Here is a 13,236-nt window from a genome sequence, read left to right as displayed (position 1 = left end):
GTGGAGTAAATAAATTTTATAATTCGCTTAAGGACCAGTATCGAGAGATTTCATTTTTTTTTCTTTTTTCTTTTTGAGGCAGTTATGATAGTTCGATTGAGCCTTTGTTTAACCCCATCGAGAGTTTCTTAAACCCTTGATCGAGCTATTTGAAATTTGAATTTCAAACAATCGATCAAGCTTTTTAAGCGCTCAATCAAGCTGTGGAGGACCTATAAACAAAGTTTTAGCTCCTCTTCTGCAGATTTCTCTACAACACCATTTTGTGTCCTAGGGCACTTTGGGAAAATTTTGTTCTTATGTGGTGGAGTTGACCATGTTGGATTCATGAAGGAATCATCTATCCAATGGCATATGAGTTTGACATTTTTGAGTTCATATAATATTTTTCATCTAATTTATTTATAATATTTGAAATTTTTTTGAACAATTTTAAAAGGGTTGAATAAAAAATCAATATCATAAAATATACATAACGAAATTAAAAAAAAAAAAACTACCACTATCCTTGTTTACGAGTTCTCTTCAAAAAGGTAGTCTTGGTTTTTCAATTTATTTAAATATTTGAAAAAAACCTTATGTGAACATGTGTCCACAAAATGCAATTAAAATATTACTTCACCAAATTCGAAAAATAATAAAAAGTATAATTTGGTATAAAAAATAAATTTTTAATATGAAAAACTTAGCTCTAGCTGTGTAGATTATGTTCATATATATATATATATAATACACATTTTAGACTAAGTTATGTTACGTGAACACACGCATACCTCTTAAGATGTGTGAAAATTTGCAAGGACACATTTAATTTAATGGAAATTGACATATTATACGACACTAAATATCTTTGCAAAAAATATCCTTAGGACATCAACATAATTCTCCACAATTTAACTTCTTACTCTGAATCAAAATTCACTGTGCTTAGATGAATTTTGAGGGCCTCAATTCGATAAAAGAGGGAAAATTTAAAATTTCATCACCACATTTGGCCCAAAAGTCTAAGGTTCATCTTCATGCTTTCACCCAGTAGTGTAACCTCTATATCTTTATTCTTCTGCCCCATTTAGCCCGCATATTATTATTGTTGTGCTCCATAGAAGCCCACTATTGTTATTGTTATGCCCCCTAGTTATATTGTGACTCTTTAGACTCCTATATATACAAAGGAGGTTTTGTCAATTGTATCGTCTAAGAATTATTCATTCATATGATGTAAAAGGAGTTTGCCCCCTCGAAGAGGCTTATTTTCAATTCGTTGATATATTTTATCTTATATTTTGTGATCTGGTTACATAACATGGTAAATCATATATCCGGGAATGCTCCCTCCCCACATCTATACACTCAAGATATGGACACCCCCATCAGTCGGTCCCTTTGATCATGGCATTTGGCCATGAAGTCTTATCCCCTTCATTATCATCATTATTATTCACTAACACCTATCAATTGAAGGGTGGAATGAGGAAATGTTACTTCCCCTTAGGGGATGGAAGCACGTGATAGGGTTGGCCTTTAGCCACCTCTACTCAGGGAGAAAAACATTGCAAGATTAGAGTCTTGATTTTGAAAGGGGATCCTTATTTGAACTATTAATTAGCCTTTAACAATCAAGCCTAGTTCACGTAGATGCAATGATGATCTTTGTCCCTAATTACTGGTTGATTTTACTAAAATCTTTGTTGTGATTGTCAGGTGGTTCAATAACCTAGTTCTTGGGCACCTACTCCACAGGTACCCAATCCCTCTAGAGAAGTATATTGGCACAAATAAATGAAGCGTTGAGACTCTTGGGCCTCATAGCAATAACGTCATATGACACATGTCCCTAACCACCTCCTGCACTTGGGACATTAGATCACATTGTATTGGATTTGATGATCTTTCAGGATGACACACTTGGACCTAACATTCCCCTAGGATGTCCTTGACACTATTGGATGGATGGCAGTTGTTCCAGAGCCCATATGAGGATGGTTTCACCTTCAGAGACTAGGGATGGCTAGTTTCACATGAGAAGCCCTCAATGTTGGAGTAGAGGAGGCCACTTTGAGCAGTTCTAGATCCATGGAGACCACTTTGTGGTACCCCATTTAGATCTTGGGATCCCACAGGAGGTATTGAGGTGGATTTGAGGGCCAACCCTCAAATCATAGACATGACATGCTTCTACGTCATCTTGAACACCTCATCACACTTGGACATGCCATTTGGAGCACATTTATTGCATGACATCAACCCTAGAGAGATAACAACTCACACCTATGGGTTAATTAAGACATTTGTGAAAATCTAGAGGGTTGGCTTGTAACCCAAGTTATTTTGTCATCAAACTTGTTTTGATTTGTGGGCTAATTAATGTTATCCTCATATAAATGGAGGAGAGGGTCATTCTATTTCATCATGATCACTTGTGACTTAATTTAGACCTCCTTAAGGATTTTGGCCTAGTTTGTATCTTGTGGAGATGTGATTCTATAGATCATTTTTGTCTATTGGAGATATTTCTTGGCATTGGAGATGTTGTCTTGGAGCAATAAAGAATCGTTCATGCCTTTTCTCTTGTAAATGAACCCTATACATAAATTTTTGATCTTATGTCTAATATATGGAATGTATTGATTATATATGGTTTTCTATTGTGCCATTTATTCTTGAAAATCAATTGTATAGAATATAGATATCATCATTGTATACATTACTCATGTATGAAATGTGAATGGTGATCCCCTTAGTGAAACTTTAAACTAGCTCTCCAAGTGACCTTGATCCCTCACAAAGATAATAGTTAGGGTTTTGATCTAGAGCATCAAAATTCCCTTACTCCTTCACAAAATCTAGCCAATACTTCAACTCCATACACTTTATCATCCCAAGGACTAGGAATTGGCCTTGTCAAATTGGTGATCACACATAATTGCATCCCTAAACTAAATTTCGCTCTCTTATTTCTGATTTTGGCACTCTTAAGGATAAGTCGTCATCTAGGGCTTGGTGTGAATTGGTTTAGAAGGAGAATTTTGGCTTGTGGAGAGACTCAACATTGAGGGAAGAGTTGATTGCCTCAAAATCATCTTCCTTTAATGGAAAATTTTTACATTTCAAGGCTTAATTATCTTGCCCTAGGAAAACCCTAGTTTGCAAAGCTTCAACTTGAGGGCTTATTGAAGGTTCCTTTTTCCGCTTTCTTGCCAGTATTCATTTTGGGGAAACCTTTTCTTAGCCTATTGACTCTAGGATAATCCATTTGTCTTGCTATCTCTCAAGCCCTAGGTCAATTGAGTCATAATTTGGTCTTGATAGAGGATGTGAGTTCCCTTTTGTTGCTTAATGAGCTTTGTCCTTAAGAAGAGTCATCCTCTATAAGCCATTTGTCACCTTGAACCTTGAACCTAACATATCTTTCATAGGTGACCTTTCTAATGTGAAACCTCTCATTGGTTAAAGTCCATAAAGAGCACGGGGTAGTGGTTGTGGTGTTAGTGAGTCACACCTAATTGCTGTCACTTAGTCTAGTGTTTTGCCTTATAGGGTGCCCCTTTAGAAGACCTGCTAGATTTTGAGGCAATAGGTTGCATTACAAGATGGAAGTTAGTGTGCAAGAAAAAAGGATATTGATTTCCTTGATAAAATAATTCCTAAAACCTAATACTAAAAGCATGCCAAGAACGAGAAAAAAAGGTGTTAATTACCTTAATATAATATTTCCTAAAACCTAGTACTGAAAGCATGCCAAAGATGAATAAATGAATAGTTCCTTGACTTTAGCTTAGACATAATAAGTTGATTTACATTGTTAGTACCTTAGCTAAAATATTATTTCTACTTTATGTTTCTTAAATTGACCATGCTTCTTGAATTACATTGTTATATCAAACATATCGAAAGCCGAGTTCTATTAATAATATTTGGTCACGGGAAAGTATAATTATATTTTTAGTTCACATTATATAATTGGTTCTTATCTTTTGACAACTTCATTCCTTATATTTGTTGCTTTATGGTTTCTACTTTTTCTTTTATAAGAAATTCCATGAATGGATGGACTTGTTTTCTTGATCATATGTTATCACCTTTCTATTATGTGTCTTTCCGATCTGGTATGATCATATACTTTAGACTTTGCTCTAGTCCACCTTCTTTGCATTGTTTTGGATTTTTCTTATGGTAGGTACCTTAGATGATAACCAGATGATAAGCATAATACGAGGAAATTCAGAGCTTTATGGATGTAATAAAACACCAATCCATAGAATCCAATCGTAAATCACCAAGTACAAGCTTTGGGCGGTAGAAAATTTAGATTTTATGGAAGTAGTCCAGCATTCTATATAAGGATGTTTATTATGTAAAGCTCTATATTTGTTGCTGGTATACTTACTGTAAATTTCTGTATTTATATGTGATATAATCGACTTAATCCAATGAATGGAAAATGAAACGTTCCTTGTCCACTCTCAAAGGCATAAGCAATGCGACTCTATTACATGTAGTGAGGCATCCATTTCACAAGAATAAGAAATGTTTTAATGAAGATCACTGGATCAGGTCATGATCCAGGTCATTGTCATTCCGAAGATATATTTCCTATTACTTGGAAAGTGAGTAACTTGATTGGGTTATTGTCAATATAAGTTACTTGAATGCCTATATTTGGTGCATCAATGATTAGTGACTTGCCAACAGATTCCTATTTTTCTATTGTGATTACTGTTAGATGCCCAGGAGTGGAGGGAAGCAAAATATATCCAAATTATGCCTCGTGCTTGTCACACGCTTGTCATTAGACAGATGGTTAGAAATCATTCCAAATATTCCTAAGTTGAAATTTTGTTCTCTATTTTTGGAAAACAGGTACATTGATAGTGCAGGAGTAAGTGGAGAGATACCATCCTCATTTCGAAATCTTCAAAGCTTGAAAAAACTGTGAGTTTTCATTGCTACTATTCTCGACAGTACTAGTCTGTTGTTCTTTTTTTTTGGTACAGACCACAAAATGAGTTCCATACATTGGAAAATTGTTATGAAATATATATTAAGACTATTGTATTTGGATAACATTTTTTTGGTTTTGTGATCCAGATGGGCTTCTGATAATCAATTCACCGGAGGAATACCAGACTTCATTGGAAGTTGGAAGAAGCTTACTGATCTGTATGTGTGTGTTCACTATGTAATTGAGTTGATCTATGGTATTTGAAAATTCATAATGTATATGGATATTCGCATGCTCGATTCAATTTTATTTCTTTCCGTGCAAGTTTTTGGGTTTCATTCAACTTAATGCTCATATTACTAGAAATGTAGTTAGCCTTGTAAATTGTTCCAACCTAAGCAGACATAGGCAAGAGGTTTGCTGGAGATAATTCCTTTTCTAGGATGCTTTGGGTATTAATAAACTTTTGTATAGTAAACGGTTGACAGAATTCTCGTTATGAATTCTTGTTAGTGTGAGGATAGTAGAAATTTTTAGAGAAACTAGGAGAGAATTGGGCATACTAACACTATTTGATTGGATGTTTCAAGGATCATTTATTTTGGGAATTTTTAGGTAAACAATGAGCCTCAAAACAAAACTTGTATTAACAAAATCAGATTTAAAATAACCAATAAGATTCAAGAAGATATGCCATCTCCATGTATAAATATTTTGGAAGAAAAAAAAATATTAAGAAAATTTTGATTTAAAAAATGGGTCTAACAAAATTAAATTTAAGAGAACAAATAATATTAAGGATGCTGATGTCATCCTTAGGGGTAAATATTTAGGAAGGAAAAGTTGAAAACTTTTTTCTTTATTGTATTTTTGGATTATCTCTTTATAGGTTTACTCAAATGTTGAATGTAGGGCTCGTCCGATACGAAATTGAGTTCCACATCCAACGATTACCCATTAAGAATACTTTTGAGTAAACTCACACCAAAAAAATTGAAAATACAATGAAAAAACACATTGGGTACTCGTTGGATGTGAAATTCAATTCTGTATCCAACAGGGCCCTACACTCGACATTTGAATAAACATACAAGGATAAACTGAAAACACAATAAGAAAAAATAGTTTTCTCTCTTTTTCTTTAAAAACGAGGCCTATTTTAGACCTCAAAATTCTCCTAATACTACTTTTTTCAATTGTATTTTTTATTTATCTCCTTATAGGTTTACACAAATGTCAACTGTAGGCATCCTTTGGATGCAAAATTAAAAAACATGGTTTTTCAAAAAATTTCAATTTTTTTTAGTGCGAATCTACTAAATTATGAAAGAGTAGATACTTCTTGAATCCGAAATTTAATTTCGCATCTAACGAAATTCCACATCCAATAGTTCTTACACTTGACATATGAGTAAACCTATAAAGAGACAAGTAAAAATACAATAAAAAAATATTTTTTTTTGTTTTTCCTTTAAAAATTCATAACTCTTATTCCATTATTTTAACTATTATTTTATTATTTTTCTTAAGAAACTCATTTTATAACTCAAAATTCCTGTAATTGTCCAAATTTAGATTTATTTGGAACACAGAAACTTGACAAGAGAGTACTCGTTTTTTAGAAATGTGTCTAATTGATTAGCACACAAGAATTGAGGGAAAGAAAGGAAAAGTTATAGTTTCAAACTTTCTTGTTATTATTTTTTCCAGGTTGTTTACAAGATCAGTCCCAAAGAATGTTATAGCCTAGGAGTTTTCCATGTCAACATACCTAGAGGTAAACAATTACATGTCAAAGAGATATCTTGTAAGGGAGGAGTTTGCTTCACACATAGATATTGAAGAAAAGAAGAATTAGCGAATATTCTTAGATTGAAAATTAACTAAGTTCTTTTGATGAATCTTCCTTCCTAAAAAGTTCCCTTGTATTATCTTTGATCCTAATCATTGGTTTAAATGTTCCTAACCATTTCCCCGTGCCCAATCTTAATCACATTCATAACTCCAACATGTTGTTTTCATTAACCATGTGGTATTGTTAGATAGTTAATTAAACTTAATTCAGTTTAATTCTTGCAAAGCAACAGATATTGAAACTTTGAAAGATGTGTTCCTCAATAACAACCTTGAGTCACTTCCCATACACATTTTGACATTTGTAAACAACTTGTTTCATTTGGACTAAGTTGCATGATATGGGGAAACAAGTACGAGTTTCTGAAATGGGTACGGGTACATAACGTGACCCCCCAAATTTTGGAAATGGAGAAATGCGAGATATATATATATATATATATATATATATATATATATATATATATATATGTTAGGACATTTAAGAAATGTTATCTGCAATCATAAATCATACATGATACATTATTACATTATGATTACATTGTCAAATGTCATTGCATAAACTATAAGTCTATCAATTATTCATGATGATGAAACATACTAACATCACATTTACTCATGAATGATCACATAATGAAAGTAGTAATATCCAAAAACAACCTTCATAAACGAGGTTTATTATAAATATATATATATCCAAAATCAACCTTTATATATGAGGCTGCAAGTACAAATTTACATCAACAAGTATCAAATTGTGGACAATGAACACATATAGAAATAAAACATGAGCTCAATCTAGTACAAAGTAAACAATAACAACTAATAGTCATCAATTTTCATCTTTATCATCATAATCCTTGTCAAAAACAGAAGAAGAAGCATGCTCAGCAGTGGATGGTGGAGCGGAAGAAGAAGATGGGCATAAGAAAGATCCATTTTCAATTGTCCACCTATTGAAGCACACCATTTTCTTTATAATAAAATTCCCTAGGCATCTAGCACATCAATGAATACAATATCCATTAATACAGTAATGTCCTTGTTCGTTGCCAAAGATGTCTTCAAATATTTAATGAGACCATGCACAAGAATAGAATTAGAGTCAAAACCACAAACATTCTCATATAGCCTAGTGATGTTCATTTCTAATTGATGCATGACCTTTAATGGCATGACATTAGCAAAGGCACATGAAACAAGCATGCAATTATGACATATTATAATATTAATCACTAGGGACAATAAAAAGGGCTCATGGCCTTCATTTTTCTTATCAAAGGCCATATTCTGCAAAATGACGAGAGTGTCATCGGGCTTATATTCAAAACCCAAAGGCTTCCTTATTTTCTTCCTTTGGGGAGGAAGCTTAGCCATATCTATAAGGGGGACTTGTATATTCACCTTGTCCAAAACATTAGTCATGTCAACATCTACTACAATATCATTATATTTAGGTTTTTACTTAAGTTTATTTTGAGGTTGCACTTGGGAATTGTCCTTCCCTTGAGATGGATTACTTGAGCTAGCACTTGCTTGGGATTGATCGTTGTTTGTTCTAGAATATTGGAGACCCTTAAGTCTTCCACTATTTTTAGTTGCTAGCACAGGTTCAGCTTGATCACTATTGGTAGAATTATGGAATTGGTTGGGCTCTAGGAGAAAATAGGTGTCTCCAAGCAAGATATTGAAAGGAGCACTAGCATTTACTATATTCAAGTGCCCAGGATTTTCATCCTCATTTTGTTGATTATAAGGACTATATCCTTGAGGCTCTTCAGAAGGTTGGCACCAATGGGACTCTTCTTTTCCAACCAAGTTGATTGGGGCAAGGGTGTTTGGAACACTTTGTTGAGTGGTATGGTCTCCCTTAGTAGTCTTTCTATTAATGGACTTGTCCTTAATGAATTGAGCTTTAGGAGGAAAACTAGGCCAAGATCCCTTTTCCCTCTATCATGAAGATTTTGTTCATTAGTGTCTTTTGACCTTGGATAAACTCACTAGTGAGATTTTCAAACTTTTGAGAAAATTATTGCATGACTGGATCAACCTAAGAGCTCGATTTGGTCTTAGGATCAATCCTAACCCTAGGATAGTTAAACTGTCAATTTTTGAAGCATTCAAATTCTACTCAACTTCAACAATGATCTTCTTAGCCTCTACTAATTCCTTGGGTTTCTTATCCCTAAGGGAATAGGTCGAATGTCCATGGAGAGATCTAATATATCTATCAAGAATACCATCATCAAAAGGTATCAATATATTAGGGATCTCTCTAAGGAGGTTATCAAATCTTTGAGTGAATTCCTTCAGAGTTTCTTTCTCAGTTTGTGTGGTTGTAAGGAATCCCTCAAGGATAAGACCTACATCTAATGCCGAAGCCCGTCTCTTCTTGAATGCATGATGAAATGTATCCCAATTAGGAATGCCACCTTGAGGCAAACTAAGCTAGCGGTCTCAAGCATTTCCATCAAATGTGAGCTAAAATAGCATCATCACAATATCTTCTTCCATTCTAAGCTTAACACTCATTGCCCAATGGAAATCAGGTATACGTTTTTCAATAGTGATAGCATCAATGCCATTGAATCTAGGTATCTACTCATGATATTTATCAAGTAAAGGATGAGGAGCATTAGGGTGGCTACTCAAACCCAAAGGCTTGAAGGCAACAATAATCCATGGTCTATCCATAGTTATGCTAGGGGTAGTATTATCACCAAAAATATTCCTAACCATAGGATGATCAGGGTTAATGGAAGGATTGTTAGATTCAGGAGCCTTTTTTGTAGTCCTTCTCTTTCTTGGAGATATGGTTTTGTTGAAATAAATCCTAAGGGATTAAATAAGGTTCAATTGAGGAGTTTCCAGAAGAGGATCTATATTCTCATTAGAGGTATTCTCTTCAAAGACATGCAAACTAAATCTTCAGATTATAGGAAGGTTGATTGAATTCTTGCCCAGCGAGTGTGCCAAAAATGTTGCCTCAAAATATAGCAGGTCTTGTAGAGGGGCACCTACAAGACAAGTACTAGACCAAGTGACAATAATGAGGTGTGGCCCACTATCAACATAGCCACTACCCCCTGCTCTTTATGGACTTTCACTAATGGGAGGCTTCTCGTTAGATAGGTTACCTATGAGAGATATTCTAGGTTCAAGGTTCAAGGTGACACAAGAGGATTATAGAGGATGGCTCTTCCTAAGTACAAGGCTCAGTCAAGGAAGTAAAGGCAACTCACATCCTATAGAAAGGCCAAATTAGGGCACACTAGACTTAGGGTTTGGGAAATGTCTAGCAAAATGGAATATCCTAATGCCACTACGCCAAGAAAAGGTTTTCAAATAATGAATATTAGCAAGACAATGAAATAAGAAACATTTACAAAGCCCTCAAGTTGAAGCTTATAAAAACTAGGGTTTTGTTACGGCTCAAACTAGCAGGATACCTAAGGGGGATCCCTAAAGAGAAAATGTTGGGTCAAGGGCAACAAATGGAGACTTAGCCCACTGTCACCTCAGCTAAGGCTCCCTTCTATTTACGGACTTTCACCGATGGTAGGAGACCCCCCGATATATATGGAGTCACTAATGAAAGATAGGTCAATGGATATGAGTGACCCAAACCCCTTCCTAGAAAAGTTTGAAGGGTGGAGCTTGCTTGCTTTCTAAGCAAGGTACTATGTATTTCTAGGGAAAGGAAGAGGATTTTGAGGGTATGGGAATAATCTTGTAAAGGATTTCCCCAATCCCTAAAATCCTTGTTAAAATTGGTATCCTGGATGGTTCTTGAAGAATGGTCTTTTGAAGGAGTGGGACCACACAGGGCCAAGTGGACCTGATCTAGGGTATCAGGAAGGTATGAAGCAAGCAATGATATTCTTACCCTATACAAGGTGGGAGAAAGGATCAAGAGAATAATTTCACTTGAAGATGTTGTCTTGACCCTATGGGGCACTAGCCTTGGGTATGGCAGGGCAAGTTTTGATCTCGAAGCTAGGGCTTGAATTTTCTCCCAACTCCACTGTCAGAATGGCTTAAAAATTAGAGAATAGCTAGAGGAAAGGCCAGCGTGAGAGATCCTAGGAAATCAAATTCTTTTGATGGCTAGCTTGTCAAGAAATTCCTGCCCTAGGTACCCCAATGTGGCTAGTCCCGGAAGGATGTGAGAAAATGTGGATTTTAGTGACCACCCTTGGTAGATCAGTGCCTTAATATTTAGGAGAATGGAGTCTATCTTGAGTGAGAGTAGCATTTCTTGGTTTCCAGTCAAGGAGGCCTCATGATCACTTTGTTTGCCTTCCAAGTCAAGAAGAAGCAACCTTGGAGCTTTTATACTTCGATGTGCAAGAGAAATGGCTTGTCAAGGTAAAATTTTACCCCTAGGAGATTTTTCTCCTATTACATGGCCCATACATTGAAAGAAATGCTATAATAGAGACAAATTCTACAATATTAAGTAGTAAATGCATGCAACAATTATGCCCTAGAACAACGAAAATCCAAGTCCAACATATATGAGAAAATTAAACAAGAATAACATCCAAAGAGTGTACTTACATGTAATAGAGTATATCCATCTATTCACAATTGACAATAAAGAAGCTCCAAGAGAAGATAGACCAATATCTATACATGAAAACTCATCCATAAATCTCTAATTCATCCTTAGAAAAAGTGCGAAAATCTCAAGAGAGATAAGTGATCCAAACCAAAGTGATGATAGAAAGTGAATTCACCTAACTCCTCTTTATACACTCATTAGGAGTTTGAATTTTCTAATTGGTAGGTGGGAAAACAAGATTTGATTTTTTGTAGCATTGGATGTGTTCTAGCCATGAAAATTGGTGGAGACACTAAGGAACATGAGATCTCCAAGACCCAGAAATCGTTTGGGGAAATTCCACCCGGATGAAGAGATATTAAAATAATTAATATTTTTAATGGGGTTCCTATGTCTAAACTTAGGAAAATTAAAATATTAATGTGTATTAATATAAAATGGGTGAGAAAATTCTAAATAACGAGGATCAAGCTAGCTCTAATTTTAGCCGTTGATTAGGGACTTAATCTCGGTCGTTGAATCGTCAACAGGAAGAATATAAGAGGAGGCTTGAGGGTTAGTTGGAGACACACCAAGAGAGATCAAGAATTCGATTTTCTGGGGCTAGGTTTGCTGAGGAAATCGAGTTAGAGATCAGTTGCAATGAGGGGCAGTTCAACAAGGGATTTCGATCCAAGGCTGAACAATACATATCAGAGAGGCAACAAAGTGCTGTAAGAGGCAGTGCAGAGCCTGGGAGGGCTGATGCAGAGGCTAAGGAAGCCAACGTAGAGGATGCAGAAGCCACAGAGGTAGACGTAGAGGATGCAGAGATTGATGTAGAAAGCCGCAGAGACTGATGCAAACAGTGCAAAGGGCTGTAGAGGTTGACGTTGGGTTGAAGAGGCTACGCTAAGGAGGTTCTGTGGGGAAGACTTAGAGAAGATCAGCTGGGAGAGGGTGAAGCGGTTCCAGAGGAGTGCTTGGAGTAGCTTTCGTTGTCCAGCACAAGGAACAGTCAGAGTCACTGTGGGGTTGATCATCCGGTTGCTAATTTCCAGAATATCTGTCTCCGGATAGAGGTACTACTGCCGAGGATATTCTTTGAAGGGTGAGCCATTTCTGGCACCCTAGTTGTATTCAGAAATCTGCTTAATAATAAAACCCTCATATATGTTGCATCGGTTTTCCCGCATTGGGTTTTTCCGAGGACGATTGTCCAAAAATAACGGTGTCCCTTGTGTTGTCTTAGTTTATTTCAATTGTTGATTTGTATATTTGTGAAGGTTGCATTTGTGTTTATTTCAATATTTATTCATTTAAGTAACTTGTTAATGCAAAGAACAAGTAGGAGATAGTAAACCAAAAAATGTAGTAGGGGTTTTTGATGTGTTAGATTTAGGAATTTTCACATGGTATCAGAGCGATTGCAGATCATAGGAGACTGAAGGCACCGGCTGGGAAATTTGAGAGTTCGCAACAGAGAAGTAGCTGCCCCGAGATACAATGTTGTTCCAGAGCCAGAGACGCAGAAGGAAGGGTGACGTAGTGTAGAGAAGGTGGCGCAGAGGCTCACACAGTGCTTGCGTCAGCATTCTGAGCCAAGTAAGGAAGACGCAGTAGCTGGGAGGATCCCATGCAGTAGCTGCATCAGCTATCCAGGCCAGCGCAGAGGAAGGGGGGGCAGATCGTGCCTACGCAGTGCTCGGTCATCTTTCTCAGCCAGGAAGGATTGACACAGTGGCCAGGAGGAGCTGATTCGACTCTCATTGTGATTGCGCAAAGCCAGAAGGGCTCAGATTCTTCAGTTTCCGGGGCTAAGGGAGCTGTGCAGATTGTGATTTGAGGAGCTGGTGGGACGTTGTTTCTGTTTATGCTAAATAGTGTCTAAGGGCAC

General features: G+C 36.1%; 1 protein-coding gene across 1 annotated transcript in view; it reads left to right on the top strand.

Moving 5' to 3' along the window:
• The window catches only part of LOC149227118 (uncharacterized), a 286,071-nt gene that overhangs the window by 77,431 nt on the left and 195,404 nt on the right, over nt 1-13,236 (top strand). The window contains exons 7-8 of the mRNA XM_089380413.1: nt 4,861-4,932; nt 5,089-5,160. Coding sequence (XP_089236539.1) covers nt 4,861-4,932; nt 5,089-5,160 — 144 coding nt within the window. The remainder of the gene's footprint in view (nt 1-4,860; nt 4,933-5,088; nt 5,161-13,236) is intronic.

This window comes from Pinus tabuliformis, chromosome J, assembly GCF_031772625.1.
Source record: "Pinus tabuliformis cultivar Carrire ecotype Pingquan chromosome J, CPIR1, whole genome shotgun sequence".
Taxonomy (NCBI): Eukaryota; Viridiplantae; Streptophyta; class Pinopsida; order Pinales; family Pinaceae; genus Pinus; species Pinus tabuliformis.
This window is presented reverse-complemented; position numbering and strand designations above follow the sequence as displayed.